The 15,822-nt window shown below is 33.4% G+C and overlaps 1 protein-coding gene across 4 annotated transcripts in view; it reads right to left on the bottom strand.

The window, feature by feature from the left end:
• The window catches only part of OPA1 (OPA1 mitochondrial dynamin like GTPase), a 91,328-nt gene that overhangs the window by 62,615 nt on the left and 12,891 nt on the right, over positions 1-15,822 (bottom strand). For 2 of the 4 annotated variants that reach the window (XM_044252018.1, XM_044252019.1), the window contains 3 exons: positions 9,310-9,420; positions 4,470-4,523; positions 1,270-1,374 (listed from right to left, as the gene is read on the bottom strand). In XM_044252018.1, coding sequence (XP_044107953.1) covers positions 1,270-1,374; positions 4,470-4,523; positions 9,310-9,420 — 270 coding nt within the window. The remainder of the gene's footprint in view (positions 1-1,269; positions 1,375-4,469; positions 4,524-9,309; positions 9,421-15,822) is intronic. The other 2 variants (XM_044252020.1, XM_044252021.1) reach the window with 1 other exon arrangement.

Here is a 15,822-nt window from a genome sequence, read left to right as displayed (position 1 = left end):
ATAAAAGTAGAGAAGAAATCACTAAGAAGACTATTAAATCAGTAAGAATGAGTAAGTGTACTGTGACAGTTGTACAGACTCAAGTGTGAGAGCATCAAGGGCAGACATCCTGCATTGTTTCTCTCTCAAGAACCAGGACAGAACATGGTACCTGGCAAATACTTCAATAAAGTATTTGAACAACTAATGAACAAATAAACAAGTGAGGAGAAAAAGGACTACCATGCCAAGCATTTAATAATTAAAGACAAGTTTCAATGCAAGGTAGGAACAAAATGAGGGCCAACATTTCCTTTCAGCTCTTAACACCTCGAAGTAATTAAATGGAAAGCAACTGCTATCCCTTCCACCAAAAAATAAACAAAAAATTCTTGAAATTTTAACTACCATTTCATTTTATGAGAAAAAATACCATTTCTGAGGTGAACTCTCAAAATATATTACATTTGGATATGACTTTACTCAATGGCCACATGTAAATTATGAATAAAGCCATGCTATTTATGTTTTATGAAGTCATGATTTACAGTTAGAACTACTAATACATGTAGGTTAACAAGGAACTACTTATCTTTGGACCCATGTTGGTTAAAGAGGAACTACTTATCTTTGGACCCTGGCTTCAGAATACATGTGCCATGACTTATTGTAGGTTTGCTATATACAAATTCTGTTTACTTATATAAGATATACATTAAAAATGTTACTAATTCAACTAATTCAGCACATACAGCTTGGTTTAGTGGGCAATAATGAGATTTAACTTACTGATAATGGTAATTACCAATGTGCTGATGATAAAAATACCAGCAAACACTTTTTACAAAAATGCTGTAAAATGCCTACGAAAACTTCCAGAAGAAAACAGTAATTCTCATAAAACTGAAGAAAATGGACTAATCATTCACTGGAAATTTAAGATATGATGCCAAGTCATATCTAAATGTCCCTCAACTCAAAATTCTTATTTTATAACTGTAGAACTTAAATCAGCCTAAAGACAAATGGGGTATTTCTGAAAAATAAATTGATTCACAAGAAATGACTGTTAAAAGGATGAAGATTTTATGGGCCTATATGAAACAAATATCTGTAGACTATAATTTATGAAGTGTCTTAATATAGGAAAAGACTTCCCTATCTCCAAAAGGTATCAGGTTAGAAAGAAAAGGAGAGAACACATTATGGCTTTAAAAACTGGTATTGATGAATGTACAATGTGAAATGCGAAGTTCTGGAATTAGCAAAATTAAGGTATACTGAAAATACCTTAAGTTTTCTGTGATGGATGCCTTTGTCATCCTTCTGCAATACTAATTTTCTTAATTCTTTGTTCTCTTTTTCTAACCGTTCCAAGATCCTCTGGTACTTTAACTGTAACAAAATAACACCATAATTACGTAAGAAAAAGATGAGTTAACAATTTAATTAGTCTAAATTAAAATCTTCCAAAATCCTGAAGTCGTATCTTCTGAATATTTAAAATGAATTATTTCATTTAAGAAGCTTCTTTGAAAATGCTGAGGATAAAATAAATTATGAAAATTCTCATACAAACAATGGAATTCGTTTTTCTATTATAATTTGGCATTTTCTTTGGAAAATTCTTTGCTATTTACATTGAAGAAACTGAATTATTTAAAAATAGTAATATGTAAGAATTTAAAGAAGCAAGTTCTTAAGTATACTCTACTGAAACAGTATTTCCTATTACATCAAAAATTTAAGTCTTTACCATAGGGACATTTGACAAAAATTCAAATTCTTCCCATTCCCCACATTATTTTATGTTGTATATTAAAATGAAATAACAACAGCTAATAGTACCTGAGCATGTATTATGTGACAGGCCCAATACTGAATGTTTTATTAGCATTAGCTTCCTAAAGTCTTTACAGGAGGCAAAGGTTCCCTAGATTAGGGATCTGAGGTTAGGGACCCTTGGTAGCTTATCACAGGGTTTTGATTATAGGTCAGAGTCAAGAACTCAAACTCTCCAAATTTTGGTTACATTTCCAAGGCCAGAGATTTCACATTAATTCTTAAAATACTGATACAAAAAGAGATTTTTAAAAAAGACTGATACATGTATACAGCTTGCTTTGTCAAAGCAGATGCTTAGCTACACACTTCTCTTCTCAAATAAATGCAATCCTTTTCTACTTGATCTTCTTAGTTTGTATACTATCATCTCTTCTCTAAACATGAGCAATGTTCAGACATTATTAAGAATTACTTCTTCCTAAAACCAGCAGAATGTTTATGTCCAACTTTTATCATGCCTTTCAAAATGGAAAAATCATCCTCTGGAAAATTTTTAGGTTGTTGTAATCTTTCAAGAATAAAGTAACAGGCAATCAGGGGTCTATCCTCAGACAATGTCCAACTATAGTCAAATTTAAAAAAGCATATTCTGCAGTAGAACTCAGTAATATGAGACAGGTAGAACAAGAAGCTAGATTCTACTATAAACATTTTTAAGTAACACCTGCTCATTTATATGTTGTATATATAAAATATACAACAAAACTCTGACATAAATAGATCTCTGCTGTGTAATATGGTAGCCACTAGCCACTGGAACTGTTGAGCACTCTGAAATGTAGTTCAGTCGGAAATGAGATGCACTGTTAAATGTAAAATACACACCAGACTTTTACAATTCAGTAAATAAATGAATAAATAAAATACCTCATTACTATGTTTCTACTCATTACATGTTAAATGATCCTAATTTGGAATTCACTGTGTTAAATAAAATGTATTATTAAATTCAGTCCTACCTATTCCTTTTTACCTTTTTGGAATGCAAAAACTTTAAATCACACATGTGGCTTGCATTGTATTTCTACTGCACATCACTGGTATAGAGAGCTAACCCTAGGGTTTATCATGTCAAGAATTTTTCATAGTGTTTGTGTCAATGCCCATGGCTGACACTACAAATTACACAAGTCAAAGAGTTGATATCAAACAGATACACAAGGGTGGTAGGATTTACACTGGCTCATTTCTTTGTAAATATGGAATCAATTATGCAGATCTACATTTTCTGGGGATGGAATAATTCTTTGGTACAGGTGCCAATCTTCAGCCATTCTGCAGAGATGTGTTAGTGAGCTGACCTCCAAAGATCAAGACCAACAGTGCTCTAACTTAAGGATGCATCAGAATTATTTGAGGGCTTTTAAAAAGAAAGATTGCTGGGTTTTACTTCTAGAGTTTCTGATTCAGGAGGTTTAGGAAGGGGTCAATAATTTGCATTTCTAACAAGATCCTGAAAGGATACTGATGCAACTGCTGGAGAGACCACACTTTGAGACCAATGATTCCTAACCTCTGGCTGAAGTGAAGATTGGAATTGCTTGGCTGAAAAGCCTTTAAAAATATACATGGAGACGGCCAGAGCACAAGTGATTCTATGGTATAGTCAGGCATGAGGATCAATGCATAGATATCAATGAAATCAAGAATATTAAGAGAACCTGTGAAAAAATATACTGTTTAATTTCATCTAGGTTGTCCCTTGTATTTCTTCCCTAAAAAAGAGACTCTCCTTAAAAAAAGTGTTAATTTAAAAGACAAAAACTTAATTATTATTGCACATTGTTGTTATCCATGTAAATTAACATAACTTGATTATAGATTTCAATTGTATTTATATCATATAATAATCATAAAAACATATTAATTAATGATGGAGTGGGTGATATGGCAATTCTGCACTAGAATTTACCTACTCATCAGATTGCACAGAACATGTCTTTAAAATAATCAAGGTTTTATAACCAAGTATAGGAGAAGAGCTTTTCAAATCAGTGCCAGAAATACATTTAGAAAAGCCATTATCTGATTCATTTGGGGGTTAGAGAAATAAAGGAAAAAGATACTGAGGGATGATTAGAACTATGGTAGACTTAAATCAACCTACTAAATGACTTGAATTATTAGTCTATCTACGTAAAAATGCAAGCATAGGTCTATGTAAGAACAAGTCACTTTCCTCCACTTTTTTTTCCACAGCAGTTTTTCATTAAAATTAGAAGTACAAGGTTCACTCAGATATGTTTTTACACATAAATGAGTAAAGCACACTTACCAAGTTTCTTTTTTATTCTTTATTTCTTAACTTACTTTTGCATTTTTTTACATCTATTTATAATAAGATTGTATCATCAAACCATCAAACCACTCCAAATTTTGCTCTCTCAAAAAAATTTAAAAAAAAATTCCATTATCAAACTTAAGTATAAGATAAAGTCCCTTGTTCTTTTTTCTTTTTTTAAGATTTTATTTATTTGATAGAGAGAGAGAAAGAGAGAGAGCCAAGCAGAATGGCAGGCAGAGGAAGAAGCAGGCAGCCTGCTGTGGGGCTTGATCCCAGGGTCCTGAGATGAAGGCAGATGCTTAACCACTGAGACACCCAGGTGCCCCTCAAGTCCCTGGTTCTTTCTATTCATCAGAATTACCTGAGTATGCAGAAGTTCTTCTTGAAGCTGGTCAATTTTCTCTTTGTCTGTCACCTAGATATTTAAAATAAATTAACTTTATTTCAGTAGAAATAGATTTACATAAAATGTACAGTAAGTTAAATTTTTTGAAAAGTATTTTTAAAAATTATTGACTTTATATGCATATTTAATCAAAGCACATTTTAAGTTACATGATTTAATAAAGTAAAAAAATCTGTATTCAACACTAAAATTGCTTATCAAAAATTTTTAACTATATTAATAGCCTTAAAAAGCAATCCTATTCCAGACACTATTCTAGTCATTTCTGATGAAGGGCTTGTTAAAAAAATAAGAGATCAGCATATACAGTTACTACAGTTTTCATAGGTTGTTTTATATTCTGCCCCAGGCATTTGGATGCTTGGAGAAAAAGAGCACTGACACCTCCAGAAATGTGTTTTGGGAACTTAGATGCATGTTATCATTTATAGTTACTGAAAAAATTCACTAGTCACAGTGTATAGGTTAAGCATCTATTACCCATTTCTGTTCTGTAAGTAGAGAAGTATTTAATAAATCAAAGAACAACTTGTATTTTCAGAGCTTTAAGTAGAGCCAGATGCTTGTTTTTAAATTCAATTCCAGTGCAAGCTCTGCTAACCCACAACAGAGTGAATGCATCAGTAGCAATAAAATTGAGTAAGGCAACTAAAATTGATTTAAACATAAACAAAAGTAGGATAAAATCTATCGCTATTGTGGAAACTACTTCCAATAGTTACTAATGCTAACAGTTCTAAGATAAAATATCCAAAACAACAAAGAACTTTATTGCATTAACAGGCTCTAGTCACAGTATAATTCAAAATATAAAACAACTGATCAATTTTATTAAAATGATGTCATTTATGACAAATCCATATAACTGCTCTTTGACTCCTTGGTGAGGTGCAGAAGTTGTCATACTCAGTCTTTCAAAATAATTATCTAATTTCTGATAATCAAAATTCATAAACATGACTTTATTTCATAGGACACAAAACTCAAGGTGAAATTCATGTAAGTCCTTGTTCACTGTCATTCAATAGTTACTTAAGCAATCAAGGCGTTATGGTGGCAACTACATATGAGAAAATTTTAAGTGATTTACTTATTGAGATAGATATTAATAACTCTTATCCACACAATAAAAATGTATTTTGAGGTTTTAATTCCTCTTTCCAAATAGTTTCTCAAAACATTCCCTAAACTTTTAAATAAACAAACTTTTTAAATAAAAATGGCAACGCTTGCTACGAACATACTGTTTTTTCCTTAAAAGCCTATGCCTAAAAAGCTCTGCAAATATGATTCAGTAATTAGAAGAAAAGATAATATAAAACAAACTCTGTATTACTGTTTTCTCATTCTTGTATAGCAAGCAGACTTATGGAGAAAAGCTTTTTCATTTGACTGTGTTTGTGTAAAATGGACAAGAATTATTAATAGTCTCCTAAAATGTGAGGAAACAAGCAATTTGGGAAGGCACCAACAACCAGAAGAACAAAATCTTGAAGACCGATGGAGAAATAAATAATTTCATATTGTTTTCATATGGCATGCCATCATACTATAATAATGCACTCTTAAAAACTGTGCTAGGTCGATTAAATTCCCAATTCATTTTAAAAGGTAACTGTTCCATTAAAAACTCATCTGACTGCAGCTAATTAGTATGAAATATATAAGCAGTGTTAGTATAAACTGTTTTAGTTTTGAATGTGAGTATTAATGGCTTCATGCAATATATACCCTAAATTATAACAGAAAAATCCACTAGTACTCTACATCTGGGACAATAATTAAGTAACTAATATAATTACACCAAAACAGTTCAAATGCTTACTGTAAACCAAGGTCTACAGAAGGTTAACTTGGTAATTTGATAACATAAAAAGGGTAAGTTAAAATGATACAAGGTTATTAGACCATTAATTACAATCTTTATGCTAACATTAGTATTTAGTAGCAGTGACTTAAGATTTTTATAAATTTGTATTTTTAGGAATCTTTAGGTTTATCATTTGCCTTTTTGGCACAAGTGTTAGGCATAACTCATGCACAGACTTATCACTATGCTTCCTATCTGCTCAGTTTAATGGAATATCAAAATTAACATTATATTAAGACAGGTGTTATGGTGGAAGTCAAGAGTAAGACCTAATATTTTCTGGCAAATAAGAGGAAAACATTTAGGTTTCTGAAGTAAATATTAAAGAAATGAGAAGATACTTTTCCATATTTTCTTAAGGGAACAGCACATCTGACTTTTCACATGTCACCTATTCAGTATCTTAACTAGCAATCTGGGTATATTTAATGTTGACGCACTCCGCTGGTACAGTTCTGCCACTTATGACAAGAGTTAAGTTCTTGTCCTGTTGCTCAATATATTCAGTTTGCATTATGAAATTAATTTAAAACTCACCCTGACAGAAATGGGTATCAATGGTCTTGAAACCAGAGCTTTTCTACAATTCCAGGGCTGTGAAACTGATGGAGAAAGAGCGGAAGCCTCCGCAGAAACAAGCTAAAGCTGAAAAAGAAAAACCTTTACTAGCTCCTCACAAAACCAAGCCTGAGTTTCATATTTTAAGTGTTTCTTCCTACTAAGCCATTGTGGCCATTCTGAAATACCAAAATACATAGGTAAAGGACTCGTAAACATTTCCACATATGTTACGTATTCATAGGAGGCAGAACTACCAAAGGCAGTTTGAATCTACTGTCTCTGCATGAGCTATAGAGACAGTTTATTAGCTGCTACTAATAAGATATAAAGAAGTTAAGGCCTACCTACATTTTCAAGATAAGGGAGGAAGAATGATTAAAATGCAACAAAAAGCTGTGGTTTTGCACCTCAAGAAAACCTCAAATGTTTAGAGGAATGACACAAATCTCATGAACTGGGGTTCAGATCATGAGGACAGTGAAGGGCTGAAACGTCACCTGTGTCCCACCATAGGGAGAAACAGGGGAAGGTGAAGTAAGGAAATGATCTTTCAGGACAGATAGGGAATGATGTCATTACAGAAGAGCGTGAATTGTTCTTGAAGTTCCATTTCCTTTTGCACGGTTTAACTCCGGAGTGGGCCAGACTGTCTGGTACTCTACTGAGTATGCCTCAATAAGCCACACACACGGAGGTGCAATCCTGTCAGCTACTGTTTTACAAATGGGGAAAATGCAAAATAAAGGGTTAAATGGACAATCTGATGACATCTAAAATAGAAATGAGATTTCTAAACCTGAAAGCAGCGTAGTAAAGTAGGCCTCAAATGAACACTAGCCTTGAGAAATGTAGAAAATTAACATTATTCACTACTAAGATCCCTTTAATCATCTGATTCAAAAGTGTATCGATAATCTTAAGCCATATCTTAGAATCTTAGGATGGCAGATCTGTGGGGTTCATTTCAAATTATTTTACCATTATGAGAAAACAAGAAATTATAAGTAGAGCTCTTCATATTTCTAACATACCAGAACATAGTAACTCCTTTCCTTCTTTGTGTAACAAACCCAAGAACAGATGGCTCGGCTTAAGCATCCAATTTGTGAGACTATTTACGGCACTTCAAAGACATACAGAGCAGAGAATGCTAAAGCACCACTTAACATAAGTCCTTTTTGCTTTAAGGCATCTATTTTAACTTAATCAAATAGGAAAATAACTTATTCTCAATTTCTACCTATGTTGTTCATTCACTGAAAGTTAAATATACAGGAGTTGATTCCACAGCCATGGAATTGAGAAAAGTCAGGAAATGACACTGAAAAGATAAATGAAACTGTGAGGAGTACTCTCAAGTATTACCCATCACCAAATGAGGTAATAAGGTTAGTAAGCAAAACTTCATTAAATCATTACAATATTGGTTGACTTCAAACCAGAACCTATAGGAAGCTAATTAAATGGCTGAATCTCTTTTCCTGAGTAAAACTTACATACCACTTTTAAAACTTTCCTGAACTAATAAATGTAACCTAATTAAGCTGATGTCAAGATCTCAGAAGTAACTCTGAAGTCATTACATTCCTTTCATTTTGGCTCAAGTCTTTTCAGAACATTAACCTTGGGATCTACACCACGGGATCATTTAACAGCCAAAAGCATTTTTTAAAGGACTTCTTAATTACACCTATAACCAAACATTTGTAAAGATTTATGCCAACTTTTATTAGAATCTCTTCTTTAGGACCTGAATCATATCAAATTTCCAATGTTCAATCCTTCAGTAGTCCAAGGTGAAAATTTATTTGTGCTAACTTCACTGATGATTGTGGAAATAATCAATGAGTTTATCAGGGTGTATTTGAATAATTTTGCCCAAAATTTATATAAACCAGAATATTTTCTTCTACAAGAAGTAGCCATGTTTTCTGCTAACCCATTTTACTAAAACAAGTAAATTTCATTCTTTAGATAATTTAAAAAGTGGCCATCCACAGTAATCCTTTACATTTTAGTAATGAAAACTTGGGTGAACCACAACAAGCTGGCTACAAACTGGGGTGCCTCCATACAGTAACTGGACCAAGTGAACTACAATTCATAATTCTTCTCTAAATACAAATCCATGGACCCTCACAGAGAATCTCAGTTTCAGAAAGCAAATTCCCATGTTTAATATTTTGGGTTTATTAATCCACTCCAGGAAAGTTACAAATTTGTATTAGGTGTCTTTTATATTTTTACTTTGTTAAAAATAATTTCCCATCACTGGAGTCCACAAACGGATTAAGGTGACATGATCCTGGCAGCAATGGCCGGTTAGTGTGAACACATCAGTAGCCCCCTTAAATCATCCATCACCTTGCGCTTCTGTTGGACATAGCTCGTGCTATATTGGCCAGCGGCTCTGCGTGCTTCCTCTTCATGCTCTTGAATTTGCTGTTGTAAGAGAATGAGCTCACCAAGCAGACCCTGCCATGAGTTTACAATGAGGAGAAGAGGAAAATTGGGGAGGAGAACAATGTTAAACCAAAGGGCACAAGCAAGGAACAGGTGTAAGTTAGGGAAGAATGGATAGCTTCTAACAAAAATGGAAATGCATTTCTGTACCTCTCGAGCCACTATATAATAGGGCTCTATACTACATTTCCATTTTCCCCCCTCACTAAAACTAGATCTGTCAGAAATATAAAACAGCAGAGTTTAAAAAGTGAAAAGCAATGTGACTGTCAGCTGAATAAAATGAGCCAGACATATAATATTAAGATACAGTAAAACCTAGACTAACTGGAATGCTCAAGGAAAGTGGCATTGTCGTTAACAACTTACTACTTCAATGCTTATTTTTGAACTGCCAATATGAACTAGTGCATGCTCCTCACTTGAATCAAAAGGGGAAAAAAATCTTTTAATTCTCAACCGTAATTCTCACAAGACTGGAGTATATATAGTAGCTTATTTAATTACTAAATTATTATTAAGTATTTTTTCCTTGGTATCTAATGACTTCAATTAAAGATTACAGCCCCTCAAAACTATTAATTTGAGTTTCTAAGCATCAAGTTAATCACAGTTTTACATTAATTCATATATTCTATATACCTTCTCACACAAGCTTATATGACTACAATTTAGGATCTCTTTCCAAGTTAAAAAATGATGTTTGAGGCACTGTTTTAACTTTATACTACATAAAGTAAGTAGTTCGACTGAATTTTCATTTTTTATGAGCTGCTCTGACATTCAGTAAAAGCAGCTTCTAAGAACATAGGTAAAAATCTATCAATTACTAAAGCAAAAGTACTATAAAAAAACATAACTCAGATTTGGAGATAATACAGTTATTCTGAAAATTCAAAATGAAACAAAACCCAGTTACCCATATACAACACAAACAGCATTCCTATGTTTAAAATTCATTCCATTTAATAATCGTGAAATGTTAACTGGTACAGTTTTTATCACAATGTATTTACATGTGGATTGGTACTCAATACATGTTATTTTCTGTACAGTATTTTTAACTGCTAGCCTATCAGATAAAAGACCTCAAGAGATGTGGGAGAAAAGACAACTAAGAATTGACAATGTCACAAGCCTAATATTTTTTCAATTAGACACCCAAAAAAGGGTAAAATTTCAATGAATGAGGTCACTAATTTGTACAAGAACAGTGTTCTGGGAGAACAATGGGCTCAATTTTTACCACATTATAAAAATAAGAGGAAAACTAAACTCATTAAAATAATCTAAATTAGCAGTTTCAAATAGCTTCAGAGTTTTTTTAAAATAATTGTCCAAATATTATATTTTACATAATACAACTAGAAAGTTTCCTAAAATGCTGGTTAACATAACATTCAAAATTTTAATTAGTAGACTCATCCAGAGGCTTAAACTTTATATAACCCAAAGACTTCTACTATAAATAAAATTTTCCCAGAAAAGAAAAAAATACAAACAGTAAGGCATTTTAAATTAAGGGAAAGTATTAGCACATAATTTGGGAGATTTTTGTCTGATTCTTAGACTGAATACATTAGGCTGCACCAACAGTAATGAAATTGGTTGATTTACTATACATCAAAGGATGAAATTAGTTGAAATTTCTGTGTGACAAGTGAGAGAACATCAAAATGGCAGGTGACATAACTGAACTGTCAACATCTGTTTCCAAATTCAACAGTACAAAATGTATTTACAAAAACCTTGGCTGTCTTTGGAGATAACTCTTCTCAATGAACACTTCTCTGGTCATGGATATACCTATAAAGAAAAGACCATGCCAACCACCTACTCTCACTGTCCTCCTCACTCCCCTCATCACCTGTCAGTTTCCCATTTTTCTGTATGACTGTTTCTCATGAAGCAGAAAAAAGAGTAATCCAACTTATTTTTATTAATTTAGTCATCTACTATAATCACTTCTCATCATCCAAATGTTTAGATGTCTCAAAATAATATCCTTTTACAGGTTTCTTGTGTTGGCTTATACAGTAGTGTACCTGTGGTTTGATTAACATACACCAATACTCTAACTTATACAATGTCAAAGCAGTAAGCAAATATTCCACATTTCTTAACTGTCTAGTGGTCTACCAGGCACACGATTCCTTTTTACCTATAGCTTAAATACCCTCCCAAATCCATATATATCTATATATAAATTATACGGTAAATACTTGATATCTATTATATTATAAGCAAACACCCTCTTTCTAGTGACACCTCACTTTCCTCCCAAGTTTGTTACTGAAGCACTGTTATGTGAAGGTAGCTGAAATTAACTGTTACCTCCTAAAAAGACTAGGAAGAAAACAAGAATTAGACACGGAAAAAACTACTTACACTATGTTACATGACTAAAGGAAGTTACTGTTACTCAGTTTGGGGCATCAAATCTCACCCTAACTACAGCTTCTGAGCTAAGGCCATGTGGAATAAGGAAGGGAAAGAAATTCCTTATTCCATGTGGAATAAGGAATGGCTACAAATGGACAAAATATATTTTGTTCAATAAATATTTTCCCAATCTCGGACATTTTCCATCAAGAAATAGCACGTGGCTCAGTGGGTTAAGCCGCTGCCTTCAGCTCAGGTCATGATCTCAGGGTCCTGGGATCGAGTCCCGCATCGGGCTCTCTGCTCAGCAGGGAGCCTGCTTCCCCCTCTCTCTCTGCCTGCCTCTCCAGCTACTTGTGATTTCTCTCTGTCAAATAAATAAATAAAATCTTAAAAAAAAAAAAAAAGAAATAGCACGTAATTATGTTAAAATCGTACACATTACATATAAAAATAATTTGTAAATAACAATAGTTATTTACAGATGATAGTTATTTACAGATGATATGCTCTCTAAACATCTCTTAGTTATTGTCAATTTGATACTGCAACTCTCAGTCTCATATTTCTATAGAATTGTCAGATTTTTACATTATTAGATCAAGAAAATCAGTGGTAACTCTAGAAACCAAAACATCAGCCAAAAATGCTGTGAAAACCTTAAAGTCTTTCCTTTTGATAGGAAAGACTTTAAATAATCTTAAATTTAGAAGTCATTCACATATGAATACATTTAAAATACTGTATTTATAACAGCATTTTAAAAATTCATAGCAGAACTAGGCCCTTAAACTGTTTGTATACCCACCACCTAGAATAAGACCTGATACCTGACAAGATGTGTTACAGCTGACACCCAAGGAAAGGCTTGGCACATGTTTGCTCCTTCAGTGAATCGAATTATGGCCACTTTTACCTAATAATAATGATGCACACGAAGTTTCTAGTATAAAAATCCAAAATGGCTTTTCAAAAAAATGTATATTCTGTCAGTAAGCTATACATCAACCCTATAATCTATTTTCCCATTTTTCATAATCCCCAGAACAGACTCCACAGAAATTAAGAAAATGGGGAGAAAAGTCATCAAATAATGTTAATAGGTGATAAACTCATACAGTGATTAAAAATGTAAGGTAATCATCATCATCACCACCATCATCACCCTAATAGCCAGTATTTGTTTAGTTTTATTATGTGCAGATCTTGTGCTAAAGGGCTATACATAAAACAACCCTATCAAGCAGGGGGTCTGCATTTTACAGGAGAGGAGACCAGCAACTCAGAGTTTGATCTTGTCCAACAAAGATCACATAGCTCAGAAAGCAAGCAGAACAGGATCTGAACGCAGGCAGTATGACTACAAAATCTGTGCCTGATACTGTCTTATTGCAATGACGGTCTATTTACAAAGTAGCCTTGATTCCATCCGATTTAATACACATTTAAAAGAAAAAAATGGTAGTACTAAAATACACCAGAAGGCATATCTGAATCACTAAGAAGGTGGACTGGCTGAGTAGTCCACAAAGACCTCTGGGCCTACAAACCTAAAATATTCACTATCTAAACCTTTATGGAAAAGTGTTAACCTCTGCTTTATTAGTTTTAAAAGTAACTTGGGTCTAGAAAAGAACTTTATGAAAGTGAAGACTTCTTTTCCCTTTCATTCAAAAAATACTGGTATGCATTAAACTACTTTTCGAAATTTGAATAATTCTATTTGATTAGCTAAAAACAACTATTTTTCCCCCTCCCAGTAATACATAGTACTGTTCAAGGTATTTGTGGTCAATGGAAAAATGTCTATTAATGGATATCAGAAGGAAATATGCTTTCCATTTGGATTATTTAACCTGCTTCTATTCAGACATATCATTTCCTATTTTACTAGTTAGACAATTTCTATAACTGGTCATTTTTAGGAGATGAATAAATCAGTCTGTTATGGATAGTTATTATATTATATTATATTATATTATATTATATTATATTACAATTCCTACAAATCTCCTTTGTTCTAAATTGTTACCAAAAAATAGTATTAAATACAAAATATGTACTTAACGTTTCTTAAAAGATGTAAAAGGACAGTGTGCTTATGAAACAATAAAATAGGATTGCCTGTTTTGCCATTCCATTTTTCTTCATGTAGATCTTCCCTGCTTTTCTTCCTCTGATCCCTCTGCTTCCTAACTACTGTACTCTGGTGCATAAGTGGGTTGGCTTCCTAGCTAAGATTCTAACCTACTCTAGTTGTTGCCAGTTAGCTGCTCAGGAAACTTAAGTTTTACTGATCTGTGGTTGCTTGATGACGCTGGTGGTGGGAATTTCATTTTGCCACAGTGAGTGCATTATTTGCTGCCCGAGGAATCCCAGAAACATAAATCCCACATAAGCAGTGCTGTTTCATTATAGTTACCAAGCATAGGTACTACTTTTGTATTCCTATGCTCCCCAGTAGCTGCCAAATACCAAAGGCCAAGGAAAATTCACATGTGATCAGAGCGAACGCATATTATACAAAATTTTGTGGCCTATTTGTTGGCATTAAATGAAATTTATATACTTCAATTAGCATCTCTTTTACTGTGTTAAATCAATCATTCAATTTTGCTAAAAGCTCAGTATTATCCTAGGTGTTCTGAGGACAGAGATTTTATGATAGAATGCAAGCAGAAGTAAATAATGTTTTAGCTGGCAACCGTTTTCAGTGTTAAGAGTATAGTTAATGGAACTAAAATAATTATGCAAGGTTTCATGAAAAGGACAACAGAGCAAGGCTTTAAGGATGAGAAAAAATTTGGCAGAAAAGGGAAGAGAGATTTCAGCTGGAAGGTACAACAGAAGTAAAGCCACAAAAATAAGAATCAGAGCAACATGTGAAAAGGAAGAACATTAATTACTACCTAATAATTATACTTAAAACAGTATCCCCATTCTTCATGATTTAGACTTTTAAAAGGTCCTTCAAATATTTCCTGTAAATTACAAATGTGTCTGTAACCTTCAGAATGACCATACTGCTTCTTCTGTGAGATGTTTCTGACCAATCAAAAACATGATAAAACAAAAGCACAGAAAATAGCTGTCATTTAGCAAGCTAGTTTTCACTAGTCACAGACAGTCTTACTGAATCCAAAAAAGGAGATTCACTAAGTGGTCTTGTCACCTATCTATGTTGTGACTGATATATAGAAATCTGCAGATTTGCAAATTATTCACTAAAAAAGGCTCATCACTTCAATTCTCAGTTTTCCTTCAGGTGGTTCTGAAGGTCTCCAGGTCTCAAGGATATTATTCAGTTGACATCAAGGGCTCTAATATTTCTCTTCAGTGGATACAAATTCTAAAATTTCTGACTAACACCATTTATTGAAAAGTGTAGTTTTAGTATTTTTCCATTTTTTAAATTTGGTAATACGTATCAGAACTTCTGGTCAAATGATGTAAATAACTACTGTCCATAAATGGAATGGATATACATCCATGCAAAGTCAAAGAAACTTGATATTTAGTTAGCCTGTGCAGCATCATGCAGAAATACATGCTTTTCACTTTTGTAGACTTTTGGTAGACCTCAATTATAACTTTCCAGAGTACTTAAAAGTCTAGTGACCCCAGACCGGGCGCCACAGGTAATCAGTTCATTGTGCTATTCATTCTGTCTAACTCAAGTCCAACAATCTGAATCTGTATTCTCTCAACTCTGTCATTCCTGTTCCTGTTCTTTTAAAATTTATTTATTTATTTTAGGGGGAGGGGGAGAGAGAAAGACAGTGTATGTGCATGAGTAGGGGGAGAGGCAGAGGGGACGCATACTCCCTGCTGAGTGGGGAGCCCCATATAGAGCATCTCAGGATGGGGAGATCACAACCCCAGCTGAAACTCAGTGACACATTCCATGGACTGAGCCACCCAGGTGCCCCTGTGTTCTATTAGAAAGGACAAATCTCTTTTCTAGTTCTAGCTGTAGAAATGTTTCACTACTTTAAAAATAATTGATTCACATTTACTTTTACATTTGTAGTT

Source organism: Neovison vison, chromosome 6 (assembly GCF_020171115.1).
Source record: "Neovison vison isolate M4711 chromosome 6, ASM_NN_V1, whole genome shotgun sequence".
Taxonomy (NCBI): domain Eukaryota; kingdom Metazoa; phylum Chordata; class Mammalia; order Carnivora; family Mustelidae; genus Neogale; species Neogale vison.
The sequence above is the reverse complement of the archived record's forward strand: the minus strand, read 5'-3'. Positions and strand labels throughout refer to the sequence as shown.